General features: G+C 41.5%; 1 protein-coding gene across 3 annotated transcripts in view; it reads right to left on the reverse strand.

Moving 5' to 3' along the window:
• TAF4B (TATA-box binding protein associated factor 4b) overlaps positions 1–22305 on the reverse strand; it is a 176607-nt gene that overhangs the window by 142218 nt on the left and 12084 nt on the right. For all 3 annotated transcript variants that reach the window (XR_012157235.1, XR_012157234.1, XM_073331341.1), the window contains exons 2-3: positions 6591–6739; positions 3450–3557 (exon numbers count right to left, since the gene is read on the reverse strand). Coding sequence is in view for 1 of the 3 variants with exons in the window: in XM_073331341.1 (XP_073187442.1) it covers positions 3450–3557; positions 6591–6739 (257 nt within the window). In the remaining 2 variants the exon portion in view is untranslated. The remainder of the gene's footprint in view (positions 1–3449; positions 3558–6590; positions 6740–22305) is intronic.

Raw genomic sequence — 22305 nt, forward strand, 5'->3', positions numbered from 1 at the left:
AGATATGAACACTTGTTTTACTGATACCTTCTCAACTTCGCAAACATATGCCATATACTCCTAAAGCGTAAGCAGTATTTTTCCCTAAGTCACCAAGTCAAACCATATCAGGACATAAATATGCATCAACACATCTGCCTCAGACACTAAACTTGCAACGATAATCATTAAATGTTATGTGCTTCATGTAACTGCAAATTAATCTTATTTAGTCAAAACAGAGAAGAAAAACCCCAGCCCTGTTTCTCCAATCAATATTGGAGAAGGTCAGTCTTCGCTTGTGAGCTCTCCAGACTAAAAAATAAGTGAGGGTAATCAACAATTTTTTTTTTGGAGCAAGCTGATGGTGCGATTGTATAAAGCTTACATTACACAGTCTAGGATACAACAGTCTAGGACTGTGTTGGGGGAGCGGGATGCCATTCTGAAAGACTGACTAGCAAAAACTAAAACAATACATTTGCCAGCTTTTACTTAAGATCTTAGAACTTAACACTTGCTGCTATGTTAAGATGATTAGAATTCAGCTCACTCACCCACAGTTGTCTTTGCTCTAAAATGGCACACAGGAGTATAGTAGTAAAAACTAATCTTTCAGTGAAGTAAGCAGGTATGACTGGAACCATACCAAGTACAGATCGGTTGAGTAAGGAGGTGCTATATTGGCTCTGTTTTAAGAGGACACTTTTCAGAATCAAAAAGCACTAACATTTAAATTTATGACAAATGTGATCATTCTTTCAATCCCTCTTCTCATTTCTTTGTTGCAAGTGGGCATGTCTCCAGGTAGCTGCCAACCATCACAAGCTGATCCATCTGATATGGAAGAAGCAAGCAGTTTCAAGAAAGCATGCCAGCTTAGCTTCCTGCTGCTAGTACACTTTAACAGCTCTCTGCAGGATCTTTGCCACCGCTGTCTCTTCCAAGGATGTAGCTCAACAGATCTATGGCCATAGGGAGGCCAACTGGGCAAGAGAATCCCAGAAACAGATGGACGGGAAGATAGGAACAGAGTACAGAACTGTCAAGTTGCTATGTTTTGGGTTTAAAAAAAAGTTGCTTGTGCATCTTGTGCGTTCTGATACATTTATAGGTCAAGACAAGATCAGAGTTCTAGAAGCTGAAGAGAGGGGGTCAGGAAGTCTACCTTTCCCCTCCCCAGAAACACTGATATATGGGAATAAGAGTCTATCGCCTGCCTCTCAACCTTCTCCACTACTCTGACATGATGCTCATTCTCAGTCCAAGTAATGGAGAAATTCACATAAATGATAGATCTTGTATTAGTGGCATTTATCCTGCATATTTGCAAAAGGTTTGTATGCGGAGCAGTTGCTGTCTTGAAATGACAGTACACCAGCATGATGCTAATTAGATAGTCAACTTTGTGGTCCCTTCTGGGATGAGACAAACAGCCTGCACAATCTGAGATGGGGAGGGGGTGCACGGGATTTGAGGTTTTTAGGAACAAGAAGAGCTGGAACATCAAAGAACAAGAACAATACCTCTGCAGACTGGACAGAATACTGAGCTGGTAATATTTATTGCAGCATATGTTGTGCCAATAGCTTTACACACTATTTACTACAGTAGTTTTAGTACAGGAAAAAGCTAAACCAAACTAGCTGAGCATTGTCTCTCTCCCTATTAACTTTTTTTGTTGTTGTTGTTGTTTTTTAAACACTTCCTGACTATGGTCTTCTGATGCTGTCGATACTATTGCTAGCAAGCTGATTTTCGGGGGGGTTGGCTAGTTGATACAACATAGCTACAGAACAAGCCTCTTGGGCTCCCTTCCTTCCTTCCTCAAAGACAGTTCAAGGCAAGCTTAGAAGCCCCACTGGCTGCCCCATGGCCAGGAGCAGAAGGGGGGGAAATGCTCCTGTGATGGCCGAACCCCTCTATACTACACTAATCTATTCAGGATTTCTGAGAGACGGCAGGCTGATTTTCCTTTTAGCGCAGTGGTGTTTAGACTTTGGTCCTTTAGAAAACTGGAAGTCTGTAAGGCTGCTTTTGTATCAGACACAGCACCTATTCTTCAGACAGTGATCTTTCTTGTCTAGTCACAGGACGACCAGGAGTTTTGGGTTTTGGTTTTTTTTTTAAACCAAATACCTCTAAGCACCCCTTTGTAAAAGACAGTTATGTGTCCATCTTGGTATTTCTTATAAAAAATGTGGCCAGTTAAGGTTTTAAATGGGCTGATGACACAAACTGAACAGAAGAGAGATGCAAACTGCAAAAGGATGGCAGAATTAAAACAGTGTGTGCAAACAAAGGGAGATTTGTTACCAAATATACAGCTACAGAATTAAATATGGGATGGAGGATTGGGCTGTAAGGACTAAAATGAGCAGCTTCACCCATAAGATTACACAGATTTATCTTCACATCATCTCCCTAGTGCTAGCCTAAACTGAAGAACAAACCCACATCTGTTCTTGATGAATGCAAGATTTACATTGTTCCCTATGTGTATAAATAAAATAGGAAATTTTAAAGTAAAGTGGTTGCCATATCTCTCTCCCCACCCCCTTGCTTCCTCCTCATTGCAGGGGGGTGAAGACTCTCCCCTATACCCTCTCTTTATGTTATAAGCAGATCTGTTGCCAATATACGTGGGCATCTGAAGTCAGCAGGATAGCTTTAGAAGTCAGCTTGTTAATTACTGCTGTAGGCTAGGAAGTCCCTTTCCTAATGACCAGCCAAGTGAAGAACTGACCACCGGTGGGGAGGGAGCGCCCCTGCTCAGGACTCTGAGCCACCTGACACAGCCAAGTCCCTTTATGCTGTCTTTTCATGATGGGAAAGAGAACATGGTTAACATGTCAGACTTCCCCCAGGCTTCTTTGCCACCAATCTTTTTTAGTACAGAAAGGATTAGTTTGCTAGTATTATACAATGTTTATCCAGTATTTTGCTCCCTAAGAACAGACAGGTAGCCCTGTACAGAAAGCAAGACTAGGATGTACATGGGATTCTTTTAAAAAAGAAAGCATGCCCAGAGACAATACTGCTGTGGATAGTGAAACACTACACTGACACAGCTGTCTCTATCCCAATATCTAGATGGAAGTGTATTAAAAAAAAACACATAGCTATGGAATTTAAAGTCAGATCGTACATACAAGCAATTGCCAATCCGTATACAATCATATAGTATTATTGTAGCCACGTTGGTCCCAGGATATTAGAGAGACAAAGGTGGGTGAAGGAATATCTTACTGGATCAACTGCTGTTGGTAAGAGACACAAGCTTTCAAGGTTACACAAAGCTCTGATATTAAATCTCCCATCTTGTCTCTCTAACCTAGATGATTGGCTCTCCTGAGCTGTTTTGAGCAACCCATAAAATTATACATTTTAAACATTATATAATCTTCATTTTTATCTGAAAAATATTAAAGAACTCAATGCCATCTTTAAAAAAAAAGGTAAAGACATACCTGTACTATAGCAGTTCTTTGATCAGTAGATGCAACTGAATTTGTTGCTTGAGATACTGTTTTCAGAGGAGGAGTTACTACTTTTTTTACTAAATGGGTGCCAGTGTTCTTTAAAATAGAAAGAGAACATTTAAGATACAGGAGGCATAGAATAGTAGTTAGGCTAATTAATAAAGGTACAAACATTTACCTAAACTAGTACTTACTCTTGCCCAATGCAAAACATTTTTAAAAAGGCATTAATTTAATCCAACAATTTTAAAATGAATTTGGGGAGGAGTGTGCAGGTGTAAATAAACCTATTTAACTACCAATGTTATAACAAGGTAAGCAGATACAGTACAGTAAACAAAATAGTTTGGGCATGTTTGCTGATTAGTACAGAACTAGTCAAACAGTGACCATGTCACGAAGAGACATCACTCAGGTTACTCTTCATTTTGACATGTCCATATTTGTGTGGTTCATACATTAAGGCTAAAATTCTATGTATTTTCAGATCTACACAGAATCACAGAAATGTAGCACTGGGCGGGGTCAATTAGTCCAGCCCTATGTGCTGAGGCAGGATGAAGTATATCTAGACCATCAATGATAGCAGTTTGTCTAACCTGTTCCTAAAAACCTCCAGTGATATGGGTGCAAAATCCACCCTTGGAAGCCTATACCAGTGCTTAATTCATTATCCTTATAGTTAAAAAGCTTTTCCTAATATCTAACCTAAACCTTCCTTGCTGAAGATTAAACCCATTACTTCTTGTCCCACCTTCAATGGACATGGAGAACAACTGACCACAGTCCCCTTTATAACAGCCTTATCAGATCCTCGGTCTTCTTAAGACTAAACATGCCCAGTTTTTTAAACCTTTCCTCATAGGTCAGGTTTTTGACACCTTCTTTCATTTTTGTGGCTCTCCTCTGAACTCTCTCCAGTTTGTCCACATTTTTCTTGAAGTGCAGCACCCAAAGCTGTACACAGTACTCCAGCTGAAGCATCACTAGTACCAAACAGAGCGGGACAGTTACCTCCCATGTCTTACATAACACTGTTGTTGACACATCCCAAAATATCAGCCTTTCACAATTGCATCATGTTGTTTCATATATGCAATTTGTGATCCACTATAATTCCCAGAACTTTTTAGCAGTACTACCACCTACCTAGTTATTTCCCCATTTTGTACTTGTGCATTGGATTTTTCCTTCCTAAATGTAGTCCTTTTCACTTGTCTTTATTGAATTTCACCCTGTTGGTCTCAGATCAGTTCTCCAGTTTGTCAAGGTCATTTTGAATTCTAATCCCATCCTCCACAGTGCTTGCAACCCCTCCTAGTTAGGTGTCATCTGCAAGTTTCATAAGCACATTCTCCACTACATCATTCAAGTCATTAAAGAAAATATTGATTAGTACCTGACACAGAATAGACCCTACTCTGTACACCCCCCACTTAGAGTAGCTATCAGTGGTTTGCTGTCAGAGTCTAGGGTCTTTCAAACAGTTGCGTACACTCCATATAGTAATTTCATCTAGTCCCCACTTCCCTAGGTTGCATAGAAGAATGTCACGTGGGACTGTGTCCAACATCTTCCTAAAATCAAGATATACCACATCCAAAGCTTCCCCCCTTAACCACTAAACTAATAACTCGGTCCAAGGAAGGTGCCTAAAGATCAGCCTCCAAGTTCAGCACTTCTGAAATTCAGGGCACCTACCTAGGTGCTTAAATATGGAGTTTAAGTCTTAGAAAAACTTAGTTTTATCAACTAATCAAGTATTTTTTTTTAAAAAAAAACCACATGCAAACCTTGTATCATTTACTTTTTTATTTTATTAATTTTAGATAGCGAATGGTGAGTCTTCTCCAATTTGAAGGTACTGCCACAGTAACTTAGCTGCAAACACTGCAAGGGATGTTAAAATCAAAATATAACTACTTAGCATGTATATAGTGCTTCCAGAAGCAAGTGCTTCACAAACATTAAAAGGGTTTCCTTTCTCTTTTTTAAATTCCAGGGTTGGGTTTTTGTTGTTTTGAAGACATAGTAAGTGTGCCTAGAATACACAGCAATGCCCCTCTGTTTGTATTGCAGAAACACCTACAAGCGCCATTGTGCTAGGCACTGTACACACACAACAAGATGGCCCTCTGCCAGAGAGTTTATAAGCTAAATAGGAGGAACAAGCAGCAGATCAGGGAGGAGCATATAAACTAGTAACTGCACAATTAACAATTTCAAAACAGTTTTGTTTTCAAAACCAGCATTCGAGCTAATTACAGAGGCCATTACACTGGTTAAGAAGGACAATGTGTGAGAACAGCAAGACTGAAATCCACTGTTGGAGACTATTTGCTAGCTATGCTATAAAAATTATAACCCTAGGAGGTTTTACAGAATTTCATTGGAAGAGTTTTCACATTCAATACTAATTTAAGTAATATGTCTATTGAAAGGAAAAGGAAACCAGTATCAATGCTAGTTTAGTTACAATTAAACATTAAATTGTTTTAAAATTTTGTTATAAAAGTCTTCTCATCACGTGAGCTATGCAATCCAGAGCAAAGTAGCAGAGTAAGTTTTAAATAGGCTTTGCACAACCAGATTTTTATTTTTAATTTCAACTAATAGATATTTTTAAAATTTTTCATTCATCAATTTAAATTTTCACAGTTGCAGGAAGTTATGGGGTAGAGAAGTCAGGTAATAAGGGGTCAGGAAGTTATTTAATGACAGACACATATTCCAAAATGGAAAACTTTATAAACCATTAAGACATAGTCATCACCACATCAAAATATACAAAATAAATATTCTTAAATCAAACTCTAAAATGAGAACAGAATTTTTTTTTACTTTGCCTATCTGTAAATTCTGATGATTATTGATAGAAATATTTTAGTCAGTTTGTTCGTGTAAGGGGAAACTGACGTTTACTGATAAAAATCTAAATTGGCCAAGCCTAGTTTTTAAAGTATGAAAGCAAAATACACAGGGACATTCGTTCTTATGAAAAACTGACTTTCAAACCATGTTTAATGAATCTTCTACAAGTCTTGCAAATACTACATTATAAATACATCACATTAAGAAACATAATACGGTACAGCTATTGCAAAATCAAGCTGCTTGAAGAAGTTTTACCTGTACAGTACATATTCTGACTGAGGGTGTGCTGGTAGGTATTGATGGTCTTGCACCTGTGTTATTTTGTGACTGGCTCTGTGCTCGAGCTATTGCTTGTTGAGATACTAACATTAATTGACCACTGTTACTTCTGATAAGAACTGTACCTGTTGGCAAGAAAAAGGAACAGACTGTTAAGAGGAATTACTGCATTGAAGAGTACCCAAGGAATTTTTAAAAATTATATTACATGCAAAGAACTGAGCTAATGTGATATCAATATCCCCACAAAGTGTGTCAGAATAAGGAAATGCAAGGGCTAAGGTTCAAAGAGCAGTCTTAACTTGACTGTCTTGCACTTTATGTATGTTTCTTGACAGCAATATTATTTAATTATTAGAGTCACAGCAACATTCAACAAATAGCAATACTGAGCTACACATTTAATACACCACATATTACATTTTGATTTTAATTACACAAAATTGGATTTTTTTGCTTTTCCAATGATAATTGGTTTTGTTTGCTTGTTTTTTTTAAAGAAATATGAAGAAAATCCAGAGCGGGTTGGTTGGCAGCACTTGCTTGTGCAACTATCTGACTTGGAGAGCTTAAGAGCTCTTCTAGATTTGTTTGCACTTAATTCCCTGAACCAACAAGTGTACCATTAAACATAATGAACATAAGTGTGCCCTTACAGATTAGAGGAAGTTTGCAATAGAAACTGAAATATGTAGGCAAACTGATATTTATTAGAAAGCAATTGTCGCTTCCAATAAGAGCCAGCCATTGGCCGAAGACCTCTTCAAAATGGGTTTAAAATTTTTTTAAACAGAAACAGATTTTATTTAGACATTCAGGAAAAAGACATCCTACTTTCTTTGCCCCTTTCCTGTCTCTGAGTTGTCTTTTTACCTATACATTTCTTTCCCTGTAGCAACTCCCAATATCCAAAACCTTTTCTTAAAAAGAACATTAAAATTTTACTCAAGGTATCTTTAATAATGAAGTCTTTCCCAGAGCTTTCCATAGTAGTGAAAGATCAGTAAGCATATGAAACAACTCAACCAAGCATGCGGCGAGTCTACATTTGTTACATAATACAAACCAGAACCGCTCAACATGATACTTTTTGCTTGAGGTACTTCACACTCTCTAGCCCCTGTACTTTTAAACAAGATTGTAGTTCAAGTCTGCTACATTATAGTTGTATTTCTCCAGCACCTATTCCACGCTCAAGGCATCTTCCAATCTAGTATTAGTTCTCAGGATGTGCAAAACCACAAAACGAACCCAGTCAGGGTCTACGGTTTCTTCAACTGACAGCTATTGCACATACAAGGGGAAGTCTACACAACAGCTGGGAGATGTAATTTCCAACACAGGTAGATGTGTGTTAGTGCCTAAATACAGCAGTGTGGCTGTGACAACTTGGATGGTGACTCAGGTTAGCCAACCAAGTATAATCCTGCCAGACCCCGACATATGTACTCAGGAGGTATAATTCCTAGCATGGGTAGTCATATGTATGGTAGCTCTCCTTGAGCTAGCACTTGAAAATAAGTGCGCCCGCTGCATCTCAGGCTAGCCACCTACCTGCTTACCCAACATATCCATATTGAGCCATGGTTTGCAATACTAACAGACTATTATCTTTTGGCAGACTGGAGCCGGTTGATCTTCCAGGCCCTGCTCCTTCAAACACTTATGCACATGCCTAACATCACTTATATGACCAGTCCCATTGACTTCAATTGGACTACTCACATGAGTAATGCTAAGCAAATGCATAAGTGTTTGCAGGATTGGGGCCCAAATGTGATGTTCACTAAAGCCTATTTCATCATTAGTGAAGTTATTTATACACAAGTTTCCATGAGAAGGAAAAATATCCGATAAGCAGTCAATTACAGTTAATCATTCTGCTGGTATTAAAGATGTCCGAGTAGATAGAGGAAATTCACTGTTGCTGCATATATTCACTTTGGTATATTTACATTTGGAAGACATTAAAGGGACACAGTCAGATCAGTTTTGGCCCAGACTTAAAACTCCATATTACAAAATCTAAAGACATTTTGAGATGGATATTTTTTTCCTTCTAACATACTTTTAACATTCCAAAGGAAAGAAGGATTTTGGTTTCTTCAAACAAAATATTTGGTTATCGTGTCTGCAACCTTAACTTTGGGCTTGTCTTCACTACTGGGGTAAGTTGACCTAAGTTACGTTACCTCAGCTACGTGAATAACTTAGCTGGAGTCTACATAGCTTAGGTCGACTTATCCCAGTGTCTTCACTGCCCTGAGCTGATGGGAGACTGTCTCTGGTCAATTTCCCTTACTCTTCTCAAAGAGCTGGAGTAACGGGGTTGATCGGAGAGTGCTCTGCCATCGATTTAGCAGCTCTTCACTAGACCTGCTAAATAGACCCCTGTTGCATGGATTGAGCAGCGCTGTTCTCCCTGTAGTGGAGACTAGCCCTTTGTGCAATGCCAAAGAGAATGAGAAGTGACGTATGTCCACACTAGCACTTTTGTCAGTATAAATTATGATGCTCTGAAGGGTGTTTTTTCACACCCGAGTGACTTAAGTTACACCGACAGAAGCACCGGTGTGCACAGCGCTATGTCAGCAGGAAACATTCTCCTGCCGACATAGCTACCGCTGCTCATGGAGGTGGTTTTATTATGCTGATGGGAGAGCTCTCTCCTGTCAATACAGAGCCGCTATACAAGCGATCTTACAGCATCACAGATGTATTGGTACAGCTGTGCCATTATAAGCTTGCTAGTGTAGACATGGCCTTAGTCTCATACACTTCTCTCAGGATGGACAACTTAAGATAAACAGTCAAAATTTTAAAGTGCTTAAGTTTAATAAATTTGGGTATTCTGTCACATAATTTTTAAAATATGCGCTTTAATCTAACTCTCAGAAATTGCCAGAAATAACTTAGCTCAGTTTATTACAGATTTTTGTCAATACTTTTAGTCTTGATTACATTAAGACCTGCTAAAACTCAAACACAGTGTCTGGAAGAGTCCACTCTATCACCAAGTTACCTAAATTCACCACTGGGCTGTTTAGTTCGACTTGGCTTAAGTGACAGCAATTTCCACCAAAAGCGCACAACCAAGGGAAGTTCTTAAAGTGCAATCCATAAACATATCTTTCTTTAAAACGCAAAGCTGGTAAAAAACATTATATATTGGACCATGACACCCCAGTATCACCATCTGTGAGGAAGATTAAAATATTGAATGCCTTTCTATACAGTAAAAGAAAAGGTCTTGTCTACATGGTGCACTCGGGAAAGTTAAGCACCTTTAATTAATTCATCTTAAGTGCATTAGTTAAAGCACATTGAGAGCATCTACACAGGGATTTTTTTTTCAGAAGTAAATTGGCCTTAGCTCACTATCACTTAATCCAAGAATCTGCACAGGGGTTTAAATGCACTTAACTTCACACTTTTAGGCCATGTCTACACTATCAAGCTTACAGCAGCACAGCTGTACTGATACAGGTGTGCCTCTAAGATCGCTCATGTAGCCACTCTATGCTGATGAGAGAGAGCTCTCCCATCAACATAATAAAACCACCTAAATGAGTGGCAAAAACTATGATGGCAGAAGAACATCTGCCGACAATAGTGCTGTGCACATGAGCACTAATGCCAGTCAAACTTATGCTGCTCAGGGGTGTTTTTTCCCCAGCTCCCTGAGCAATGTGAGTTTTGCTGACATAAGTGGAAGTGTAGACGTGGCCTTACTCTTAACTTTCCTGAAGTTATGTCTACGCCACAGATGCTACAGCAAACAGGCGTGCTGCTTTAATGCCCTAGCAAAGAAGCTTTCTGCATCAATAGAAGGCGTTTTCCATTGATGGGATTAGTTCACCTCACTGTGAAGCGGTTGCTAGGTCAATAGAAGAATTCTTCTGTCAGCCTAGCTGTGTCTACATGTGGGCTTAGGTCAACCTAACCACAGCGCGCAGGGCAGGAAATTTTTCACAGGCCTGACTGACATAGCTAGGTCGATCTAACTTTTACGTACAATACAGGCCTGAGTGTCCCTGTGTATCTTAGTTATCACATTTACACTTGTCAAGGAAAACAGTCACTCTTTGGATATTTTGAATACTGACTATTTAAACAAAATGATTTCTTTAAAAACACTTTTCCTTGCCACAAGAGCCTAAGTCCCAATACTTAGAAAATGAAAAAGCAGTCTGCTACAAAATAAATCATTCAGAATTTCTTCAGTGAAGTGTGAATTCAACCCAACTGTCCTAATAGAACAGGAATTACTGCAGCTTAACTTTCAAAGCAAGACCATTTAAATTTATTCCAATAGAAGACCTGCATTTTTGTTAGTTAAAAGTTTGTTGCCAACTCTATTAATATTCACTTTCCAATCAAATTCATCTGATTGAAATGCGGAAGAAGGCAGAGAGATTTTTAAAAAGACTTTCATATCTCAGACCAATAAGTGAATGTGTCTAAACATAATAGCAAATACACTTATATTTTAAAACATTAAAGTCACTCTCTTCCTCCTTCACTTACATAATCTTACCAAGATTTGGATTTTGCGCATCTCTTGTGATACGTGCTACAATAGAGTGGGGAACATTTCTGAGTAAAATAGAACTGATTTCCATAGAATGATGAAGACAACATATAAGAAAACAGCTACTTGTTTACCCTCATTGAAAGAATGAGTTGGGTAGGAGAAATGTGGGATGGAATTTTCAGAGACGCCTAAGAAAGTTAGGGGCTCAAATACAATTGAAAGTCAATAGGGTTTGGGCCCCTAACTCCTTTGAAAATCCCAGCTATCATTATTTTCTCGGAGTCCTCAGGCTGTAAACACTCAAATGAGTAAGGAATCGCTTAAGGCATTACAAACAGCGTATTAATATGTTGAAAGTTAGCAAAAACAAAGATAGGACAATTTCCCTGATATTTAGCCTACAAATACTGAAGCCTCTTCAGCTATGAAAAAAGGTTAAAAGTAAACAAAAGCCCTGATCACTTATACTGTTTAAAACTGTACTGGATAAAGGCAGGACATGCTAAGGTATCTTAAAGGGAAAGGAAATTAACTCAAAAGCTGCAAATTACATCTGAAAGAGACCTAACGTTTATATGACTTGAATAAAAGTTTTGAAGCTATGGGCTGTATGATTTCCTACACAACACAGGTTAAGGTTTATATTTTGTCTTATAAGGACACTGCTGACTAAGTAAAATACATTAATCAGGGCTTGAACAGATGCTTACTATGGATGCTGATACCAAAGATGGGAAGGGATATCACAGCAAGCCCCAAACCAACATATTAGGGAGAAGCTCAATAGGGGATGCTGCTATTCAGACTGCACTATCTCTGTACCCTAGTCAGGTACCAGAATGGTGCCAAATACAGAAAAAGTAAATAAATGTAAAACTTCCAAGGAAGAGCCCATTTCTCTACTCACACTATGACCTAACTTTGGGGAACGGAGTTCTCAATTACTCTCCTCCCCGATAGCCCTTTTTAGGGGTCCTCCCCACTTGTGAATAGCTCCTGTGTTTGCATCTGCTATTGCTTAGTTTTACTCTGCTGCTTAGGAAAACTAACAATTTCCCTACAACCCAGCTGAGAAATGGACCTATCTTGTTCATTTCACTAGCAGCAGTGGCCAGATTATGAGGAGAGACAGGGGGGCAACCAGGATTAGGCCTGATCTACATTGGAGATCAGTCCCAATTATAGCCATTAGTTTAGCTGCCCTAGCGTAGCTGCCTAGCAAAACTGCTACAGACAGTGAGGTACATCTATGCAGCTTATCAGTTTCCAGTAGGGGTAAAATGCACCGATGAAAATTATTGCTTATACTAGCTTTGACTGTCTACACTAGGGTTCTGAACCCGAGCTGGCCAGACTGACTGACTATCCGGCATAGGCAGAGACAAGATGAGGGGGTGGATAAGGGAGGTCCTCAAGGTAGGGTACAGGAAGTCAACCAAGCTTATTTTATACTTTAGAACACCTTGCAGTAACGGACGTATGTTAAGGATTAACAACGTCTCATGCACAGATCCTCTTTTTAGGCACATACTAAGTGCTAAAGCTGTTAATGTTTGGACAGCAAGATAGGTTTCATGTACTGCCTTTTCTAGCAAGTTTCAAAGAAACAAGTGAGGCCAAAAGCACATCAGTGGAAACAATCATCATACTTAGAGGTGCCCAAGATTGTGGTGTACTATTCAATGTGAGTACGGCTACCAGAATTAGGCCCTTAAACAACAGTGTGTTGGTATAGATTTTTCATCTGAGTATTACATTTTCACTTTTCTTATGAAGTGATAGTAGTTTGCCTAATCGTCATATGAAAGTTATTTTCATTAGGTTACTATTTAGAGGCATGTTTATACCCAAATTTCACAGAAGTCTTACATTTCTTATCAGAAAAGATGGTAATTGTTCAAGTTTTAAGCAACACTAACTTAGTGAGGAACAGTCTTTGGTCATAACCAATAAAGTAACTGTTTTACCTTAGAAACAAAGAATATTGTGGCTCACAGCCTATCATTTAAAATCCAACAAGAATCAATGTAATTGGTGTTACCATTCAAACCTTAACTGATGGCATTGTGTTTCCATTGACATTTGAAATTTACTAAGCCACAATTTAATATGAAAATTTGTCTTGAGGAAAATGACTACGCTTTGGTTCACATTTGCCTGTTCTATATTACAGAAAGGTGAAGGGTGTTTGGGCCTAACTTTTCACGTCTCTCTGGGCAGAGACTGTATTTGAAGAGTGCCACAGAACCTATTTTGCTCTGCTTTGGAGCCAAGCCTTTGAATAGCTCAGACAGCTTTTTGTCAGCACTTCTGCATCCCAACTCTTGTAGAGCCTTGATAGATTTGCTGGCTTGAAAGCTGAATAATTGAAGTCTCAAGTAATACTGTCTGGACCATTTCTCCTCAGTCAATTGTGAGAGATTTATTCACCTGAGCCCAAGTACTCCTGGGACCTTAGTTGCTGCTGAGGGAGTCAGACTCCTTGAACTGCTGTTAGATTACTATTGGCTGAGCTGGCTGCTAGTAAGTAAAGTTGCCACATCTTCAATTTCAAAGAAACTGCTGCTCCATGAAGCATGTAATTCACACGCCACACCCCGTTCTTCTTTCTGCTGTGTATTACTCGGTATAGTTTATATCCGCTTTAATCTAATTGCTTTGAATAGCAAGTCAACTGTGTGGCACATTCACACAGCACTATATATAGCTACACTACAATATAGATACTGTAATGCTCCCCTTAGCCCCAGGACAGATCTTTTCTATTTGTACAGCTTGGACATTTCAATGGATAGAACAAAGAAAGTGACTCAAAGTTTTTGAAGATGTGTCAGGAGAGGGACTCTATTCTCCCCAGCACACTATACAGTTTTAGATAGTTACGTAGCTCTAGTTAGCATCTTTAAAGACACCAGACAAGATAAAGCAATTGTACTGTAGCATATGCTAAGAGCTTTGTCAAGTGAAAACCTAAGGGAGCCCACATGCTAGTAGACAACTGCTTTGTCTTGACCAGGATTTTTGAAGATGCTAACTAGATTGAGCTAGGTGACTCAATCTAACATTATGCTTTTAAATCCTAGTCTAGACAAAGCTTAAGGGCTTCTCTTCCTGGGAAAATTGTTCCAGAATGAAGTGTTATTTGCATTGAATGCCCAATTGGGAGCTATTGTGAAATAGCTTATTCCAGTCATTTTCCCCATGTAGATAAGCCCCTATATAGAGCACTGACTGGGGCTTAATTTGGGCTAATAAAATGTTAGAGGTGTTTATAAATTCTGAACGCTAAACAGTGAATTAGGTTTCGGGTTATTTTTTAAACAGAGCCCTTGGTTTTACTCAGTTACTTGGCAAACACTAAAATCCGTTCATTCTAAAGTTGAAAGTTTATTGATTAAACACAAGAAATTAAAACAAGCCTTTTAACTGAAACTATGGTTGAGAGATTATGCAAAACAAACCTAAATCAAAACCTTTGAAGATTATCTCCTTTTGGGAGCAAAATATTAGTGTCATTTCCAAATCAACCTTTTCATCCATTCAGCCCTGATGCATAAAGGGTATTTATTTCTCCTGTTTCTAATAAACATGGTGGAGGAAATATGGCTTTTACCGATGTCTTTGGAACACTGGATGGTAGGCTGGTCACAAATGGATGCTTTGGCTGGCAAATTGATCGTGGCACCTGTTGCTTGGACCCTGGACCACTTTTCCAATCAGGGACATCTGATTGGGTCTTTTCTTATTAGAGAGGGCAAAGTCACACTATGCTGATGCAATGCAACTGATTTTAGGGTTTGGAGAAAATCCAAGAGGATTGGAAGAAAAATAGTGGGGAAGAAAGTAACATGAAAGGGAGGCAAAACAGGATCTTATGTGCCTCCTCAATGCTAGCAACTAGGTATCTCCACAGATGGGCTGAGGACAGGGTGTCATGATGATATTCAGCACTCAGAGGTAACAGCTTCTTAAACAAGAGCAAGGCCAGCTGGGTGGCCTTCCTCCTGGAAGATGGTCTCAGTCTGGTCTCCTCCTTCTAGCTTTGGGTTAGGGAAGATGAGATGAGACAAGGTGGGATGGTGGGGGTGGGAGAGGAAAAGACAATTTTCCCAAAGTCTCTCTAAGAAATCACCGGGGGAGAGGGGAGGAGAATGGGCAGGGCTGGAGCACTGACAGAAAAAAAACTAGCAGGTGCTTAGCACCCACCAGCAGCCATGCTCCCCCCAGCACCTCCTGCCCACCAGTGGCTGCCGATCAACTCCTCCACCTCCTCCCAGCACCTCCTGCCCACTGCGATCAGCTGTTCTGCAGCATGTACTGGTGCTGAGGGGGTAGGGGGAGGAGCGGGGCAGGGCACGCTTGGGGGAGGGGATGGAAAGAGGCAGGTCGGGGATGGGATAAGTGGGGGCAGGAACCTGGGCTGAGCGGAGGTTGAGCACCCCCTGGAACAATTGGAAGCTGGCGCCTGTGCAAAACTATAACCCTAGTTGAACCCAAAAAGTAAAGGTTAGTCAGTGGAGACTATGGGGTATCTGATATAATTATTTCTAATTAACTAAATGGCAGGTGCCATTTAGCATCAGTTTAATTCTCCATGGACTTCAGGTGAAGTGCTAAGTAAAGTACATTGGATGACAGACTCACTAGTTATCTAGTCCCAAGGTCAGAGAAGGATTATTTCAAACAGGAAAGTCAACCTCCTGACCAAGTGCAATTCAGGTATGTCTACCCTGCAATGCAAATCCAAGGTTAGTAGAACTCGGGTTAGCAGAGCCTGGGTTTGTTAATCTAGAGGGCTTGAGCATTTATACTCATCTGTAACCCCAGTTTAGGAATGCTGAATTTGTGGTCCCAACCTGGGGCTACATTATGTGGGCCTAAGTGCAACTACCCATATCCCAGACATCCTAGTGCTCTCCCAAAAGGAGGCTACTCCAGTCCTTTGTTCATGGTGCAATGTGGGAAAATTTGACTGCCCACCAAACTTGACTGTCCAGAGGGCAAAGAAAGTCATCCCATGGGACTGTGGAATACTTTTGGCGGATTCCAGAGCACAAGCCCAGTGAGGCTGTGACTACACTGCAAAACAATAGGGCTTGAACCCTGGGTCCTGGCTTGTTTCAGGCTTGGACCCTCCAAACTGTGAGGTCCTGAGATCCTGGGTCCAAATCCAGGATTAGCACAATTTGTGTGTGTAGATTGAAGGGTGATTAGGCTTGAGCCTCAATTCAAACCCTGGGTTTACACTGCACTGTGAACATAGCACTTCTCTATTTTTACTATTTTTTTAAATCTGAACGTCCAGAGTCCGAGGCCAGGAGGGACACCATTGTGATCTAGTCTGGTCTCTTGTATAGCACAGGCCATAGAACTTCCCCAAAATTGTTCTGAAAATGCTCTGGGAAATAAACATCCAATCTAGATGTAAAAATCACCCGTGATAGAGAATCCACCATGATTCTTGCTAAATTGTTCCAATAACTAACCTCAAGGTCTAAAATTTTAGACCTTATTTCCAGTCTGAGTTTACCTATCTTTGACTTTCAGCTACTGGATCACATTATACCTTTCCCTGCTAGACTGAAGAGCACACTATCAAACATTAGCTACTTACAGATTGTAATCAAATTGGGAATAGTGTCACCCCTTAATCTTCTCTAAAATAAAAAAGTGAACTCGAGTCCATAAGGCATGTTTTCTAATCCTTTAATCATTCTCATGACTCTCCTCTGAACTCTCTCCAATTTATCAATATTCTTCTTGAATTGTGGACATCAGTATTGGACACAGGATTCCAACTGCACCCATTCTAATATGCTATTCCTATTCCAGAGTCCCTTTTTTATGCATTCAAGGATTATAATAGCCCTTTTGGCCAGTGTCTCCACGCAAGCTCATGTTCAGCTGATTCTCCACTGTGACGCCCAATTTTTTCCCCCCAGAATCACTGACTCCCAAGATAGAGAAACACACACACCCCTCCCCCTCCCCCCCACATCCTGCAAGCATGACCTACATTCTTTGTTCTTAGGTGTATAAATGTGCATTTAACTATATTAAAACGCATGTATTGTTTGCTTGCGCCTACCTGCTCAAGGGATCCAGACTGCACTGTATTAGTGACCTTCATTTTTTTTTTTTTACCACTCCACCAATATCTGGGTCATCTCCAAGCTTTATCAGTGATGATTTTATATTTTCTTCCAGGTTCATTGGTAAAAAGTGTTAAATAGCCTAGGGCGCAGAACCAGTCCCTGTGGGATTCCACAGGAAAAACACCTGTTCAATAATAATTCCCTGTCCTGTCAGTTTTCAATCCACTTAAATGTGTGCCATGTTAGTTTTATATCATTCTAGTTTGTTTCTAAATCAAAATATCATGCAGTACCAAGTCAAACACCTTACAGAAGTCCAAGTATATTACATCAACACTATTACCTTAACCAACCAAACTTGTAATCAAAAGAGATATCAAGAAGTCTGACAGGATCTTTTTTTCCCTAAACCCATATTGATTGACATTAATTATATTACCCCCTTAATTCTTGAATAATGAGTCCTGTATCAGCTGCTCCATTATTTTGCCCTGGATCTGTATCAGACTGACAGACCTATGACAACTTGGATCATTCCATTTACCCTCTTTAAATACATGGCACAAAAATCAGCTTTCTTCCAGTCTTCTGGAACTTCCAGACATACTGAAGACATACTGAAAATCAACATTAGTAGTCCAACAAGCTCCTCAGATAGCTCTTGTAAAACTCTTGGATGCAGGTTATCCAGACTTGCTGTTTTAAATTTGTCTAGCTTTAGCAGTTGCTGTTTAACATCCAGAAGCAGCCAATAGCTTTTTGGGGATGATCATATCAATTCCTTCCATCCCAAAGGTGCTTATGAGCTCTACATGTCACACATCCCATGCCTGCCACCCACCCCCGCACCCCACACTCACACGCCAGCCTTTCTGTATGCAGTGTTGTTGTAGCTGTGTCAGTTCCAGGATAGAGACAAGGTGGGTAAGGTAATTTCCTCTCCCCCCTCACCCTCTGCAGAGCCTTCCCCTACTGAAGGGGTGTTAATGGGCCACTTCACTTTGAATGGTCCCTTGGAACCTGTGTGAACTACTTATGCTAAACAATCATGTTGTATTTAGCTGTGACCCTCTGATTAAGTTTCCCAGATCTGAAGAGCTCTGTGTAAGCTCTCTTTCACCAACAGAAGTTGGTCAAATAAAAGATATCCCACCCACTTTGCCTCACTAAGGCCATGTCTACACTACAGAGTTAAGTAGACTTAAGTTTTGTTGATAGTCATAAGCCGCTTTAACAACATTAGTGGAGCACAGCCACACAAAGCTCCTTGTGTCAGCTGAGTGCGTCTACAGTTGTTGCTCTTGCATCAACAAAGTGCTGCACTATGGGTAGCTATCCCACTGTGCAACTCATCACCCTCTGCTGCTAGGAGCTCTGGGAACGGATCGCAGCGCATGCTTGCCGTCCCATGATGCAGTTCTTTCTGTCCTATCATTCCATGGGCTTCCTACTCAATTTTGAACCTTTTTCAACAGCCCTTGTAAACTGTGCACCCGCCATCTCTGCATGATAGCATGGATCCTGAGCTGCTGATCATTGTGGTGGTGAACATTATGAATACAATGCAGCTGGTACTGCAGTATTTCATGAGCTGCGAAACAGAGTGAATTGGTGATGCCTGCCCCGCTGTATGCCATGGAAACAAATAATTCAAGACTGCTGCTGGCATTCACAGACCAGTTTGCCATGGTGGACCATCGGTACTGGACTCGGGAAACAAGCACTGAGTGCTGGGATCACATTGTGATGCAGGTCTGGGATGATGAGCAGTAGCTGCAGAATTTCTGGATGTACAAAGCCACCTTCCTGGAACTGTGTGCAGAGCTCTCCCCAGTACTGTGGTGCAAGGATATCGGAATGAGAGCTGCCTTTACTGTGGAAAAACAAGCAGTGATGCTGTGTGGAAGCTGGCAATGCCAGACTGCTACCAGTCAGTCGTAAATCAGTTTGGAGCTGGAAAGTCCACCACGGTGATGCAAGCGTGCAGGGCCATTAATCGCCTCCTGCTATGATGGAGTGACTCGTGGTAATGTCTATGAAATAAATTGATGGCTTTGAGGCAATGGGATTCCCTGCCTGTGGTAGGGCGATGGATGGAACACACAACCCAACTGTGGACACAGACCATCTTGTGCCGGAGTACATCAACCGAAAGGGCTACTTCTCCATAGTCTTGCAGGTGCCGGTGGATGACCGTGGCTGTTTCACTGATATCAATGCAAAGTGGTCAGGAAAGGTACATGATGCATGCATCTTTCGGAACACTGGACCGTACAGAAAGCTGCATGCTTGGACTTCCCAGACCAGAATATTCCAGTGGGGGATGTGCAAATGCCCATAGTGATACTTTGAGACCCCGCCTACCGCAGCTCATGAAGCCTTACACCAGGAACCTAGACAGCAGCCAGGAGCGCTTCAACAGGCTCAGCAGGTGCCAAATGACTGCTGAATGCCTTTTGGCTGATTAAAAGGTCTCTGGTGCTGTCTTTTTGGCCAGTTAGACCTCAATGAGGAAAATATTCAAATGGTCATTGTGGGCTGCTGTGCGCTCCATAATATGTGCAAATCAAAGGGGGAAAGTTTCTCCAGGGGTGGGCTGCTGACTGGCTGCCTGCTGATTTTGAGCAGTCAGATACAAGGGCAATTAGAGGAGTGCAGAGGGAGGCTATTTGAATCAAGGAGGCTTTGAAGGAACATTTTGACAATGATTCCCAGTAACGTGTTTGTATGTGATGAATTTGGCCAGGCAATGTTTACTTGCCGCCATGAATTACTCCTGTAGTGCTTGCTTCTTGAGCATTAATTGCAAGGAGCAAATATTCCTACCTATAGCCACTGTGTTTCAACGTTAGCACTGAGCGACATAGGTATGTCACAAATAAAGACTCATTATTTCAAAGACTCAGGTTTAATAACGGGATAAAACAAACTTTTGGACAAACAGGGAACATAAAAGTGAGGAACAGTCTCGCAGATAGGGCTCTCACAGCTGGGTGTAATTCCATCTTTCATTGGAAAACCAGTCTCTAGGCGTGGAGCGCACAGGGTACTGTGAGGGACCAGGACCATGCAACGAATTTGGTAGGGGAGTTTGGGAAAGGCATGGACCAGAGTTCTACTGTCGCAGGAAGGGGAGTCAGGCACAGATTTGCTCTAATTGCAGGCTAATGAGGGACTTCAACATCTCTATATGGTCCTCCAGGAGCTTTATCTTCCACTCCTGCCCATGTCCTTTCCCAGCTATCCAGCCTCAGTCTTTCATTTGTCGTCTCTCTCCATGCTCATTTCACTATGTGATGCATCTGTTCACTGCAGCACTTCAAGAAACATATCTTCTTTACTGGGTCACTGCCTTATCTGATGGAGGTGCATCACTGGTGTGGAGGAGTGTGTTCTCAAGGGCACATCTGCAGAAGGCAAAGCAGCAATCAAGAGATGGTATTGAGTGCCCTCACAGCTGTGAATCAGAAAAGTTACATACACCTCTTTCTCACTGTCCCTTGGCTAGCACAGGTCACCATGAGTCCCATTTATGGTGACTTCACATGGTGGGGGTGGGCAAAGGGGAAAAGGCAAGACAGGACAAAGGCTGGTTTGCAAAGGGGGTTACTATAAGTGGCTAGGGAGCCTATTCTGAAAACTGGTACCCTTCCCTTTTCCATAGGATAGGGTAATCGAACCAGATCTCACTCCTACAGGTAACCCAGGATGCAAGGGAGCATCTCCTGCATGTGTGTGGCTTCAGACCAGCTCTGTAGGCTGATCGCCTGTGTGCCGCTTTGGTCCCTGCAGAGCTAATTGCTGGGTAGTGCAGCGAAGTTTCCTATAGCGGTGGGGAGAAACAAGGCAGCTCTCCGAAGGAACCTTCAGCAGAGGATGGCAGAATTCCTAGAAGACAGTATCCTAGAGATCACTATGGAGGATTCCAGAGACATCCCTGTGTACATTAACATATTTTTTGCCGTGGCCCCACTGCGCAGATGGATAGGCTTTATTAATTTCAGTCCCTTATCCCTCCTCTACCATACAACAAAATACATGAGAGCTCAATCTCCTCTCACTGTGCAGTATCAAAGCAAAATGAGCACTTACCAGTGCTCCCCTCTCCTGCATCCTGCAAGCCAGAGCTGGAATGCTGGGACCGGCTAGACTCCTCCTGAGTGGAAGAGAGGTCCTGACTTGCCACGCATCTGGACGACTTTGCCTTATGCTCCACATGATCCTCCAGTTCCACCTCCTCGTCCACCAATTCCTCATCGGGGTTGAGTCCTCTGACTGCTGCTTCCAGTCCCCCAAAGTATCCACAGGACTCTTGGTGGAGGTGGGGTCGCCACCAAGGATAGCGGGCCGCTCTGTATAGAAGCAGCATGTCTTTGGTGTGGCTCCAGAGCGATGGTTGGCCTCCCTTCCCTTCTGGTATGCCTGCCTCAGCTCCTTGATTTTACCATGACACAGCTGCATGTGCCTTTCATGCAATCAGCCTGTAGTATTGGATTTTCTACAGCTGGTGCAAAGCTGCGATTGCACAGCCTCCTCTCCCCATATACTCAGTAGATCAGACAGCTCTGGTGTGCTCCACACGGAAGCACGTCTGCTGTGTGAAGCCAACACGGTCAACTGGGAAGATGCTGTGTGAACTGTGCACCATGAGCAAACAGGAAGAGAAATTTCAAAAATTCCCTGGCTTCTAAACAGGGGAGGGGCGCATACCTGTGTATCTTCGGGGCAGCAGAGTTCTAACTGCTAACCAGAGCAGTCATGATGGGTATTGTGGGACACCTCCTGGAGGCCACTTAAGGTGACATAACTAAGTGAGGTCGCTCTGTCGCAAAAAGCTCTATGCTGCTCGTTGAGGTGGTTTTATTATGTCAGCGTAGCAAGGGAGTTACATCGGCGAGAGGAGCATTTCAGTGTGTACAGTGTGTTTTGTCTATGAAAACTGATTTGTTGACAAAACTGTGTAGTGTAGACAAGGCCTAAGCTTTCTGAACAGTTATCCACAATCAGCTTGTACAGACCTTAGGTGGCAGTGAACTTGCCAGCAACAAGTAAAACAGTTCTT

Source organism: Lepidochelys kempii, chromosome 2, assembly GCF_965140265.1.
Source record: "Lepidochelys kempii isolate rLepKem1 chromosome 2, rLepKem1.hap2, whole genome shotgun sequence".
NCBI classification, from domain to species: Eukaryota; Metazoa; Chordata; order Testudines; family Cheloniidae; genus Lepidochelys; species Lepidochelys kempii.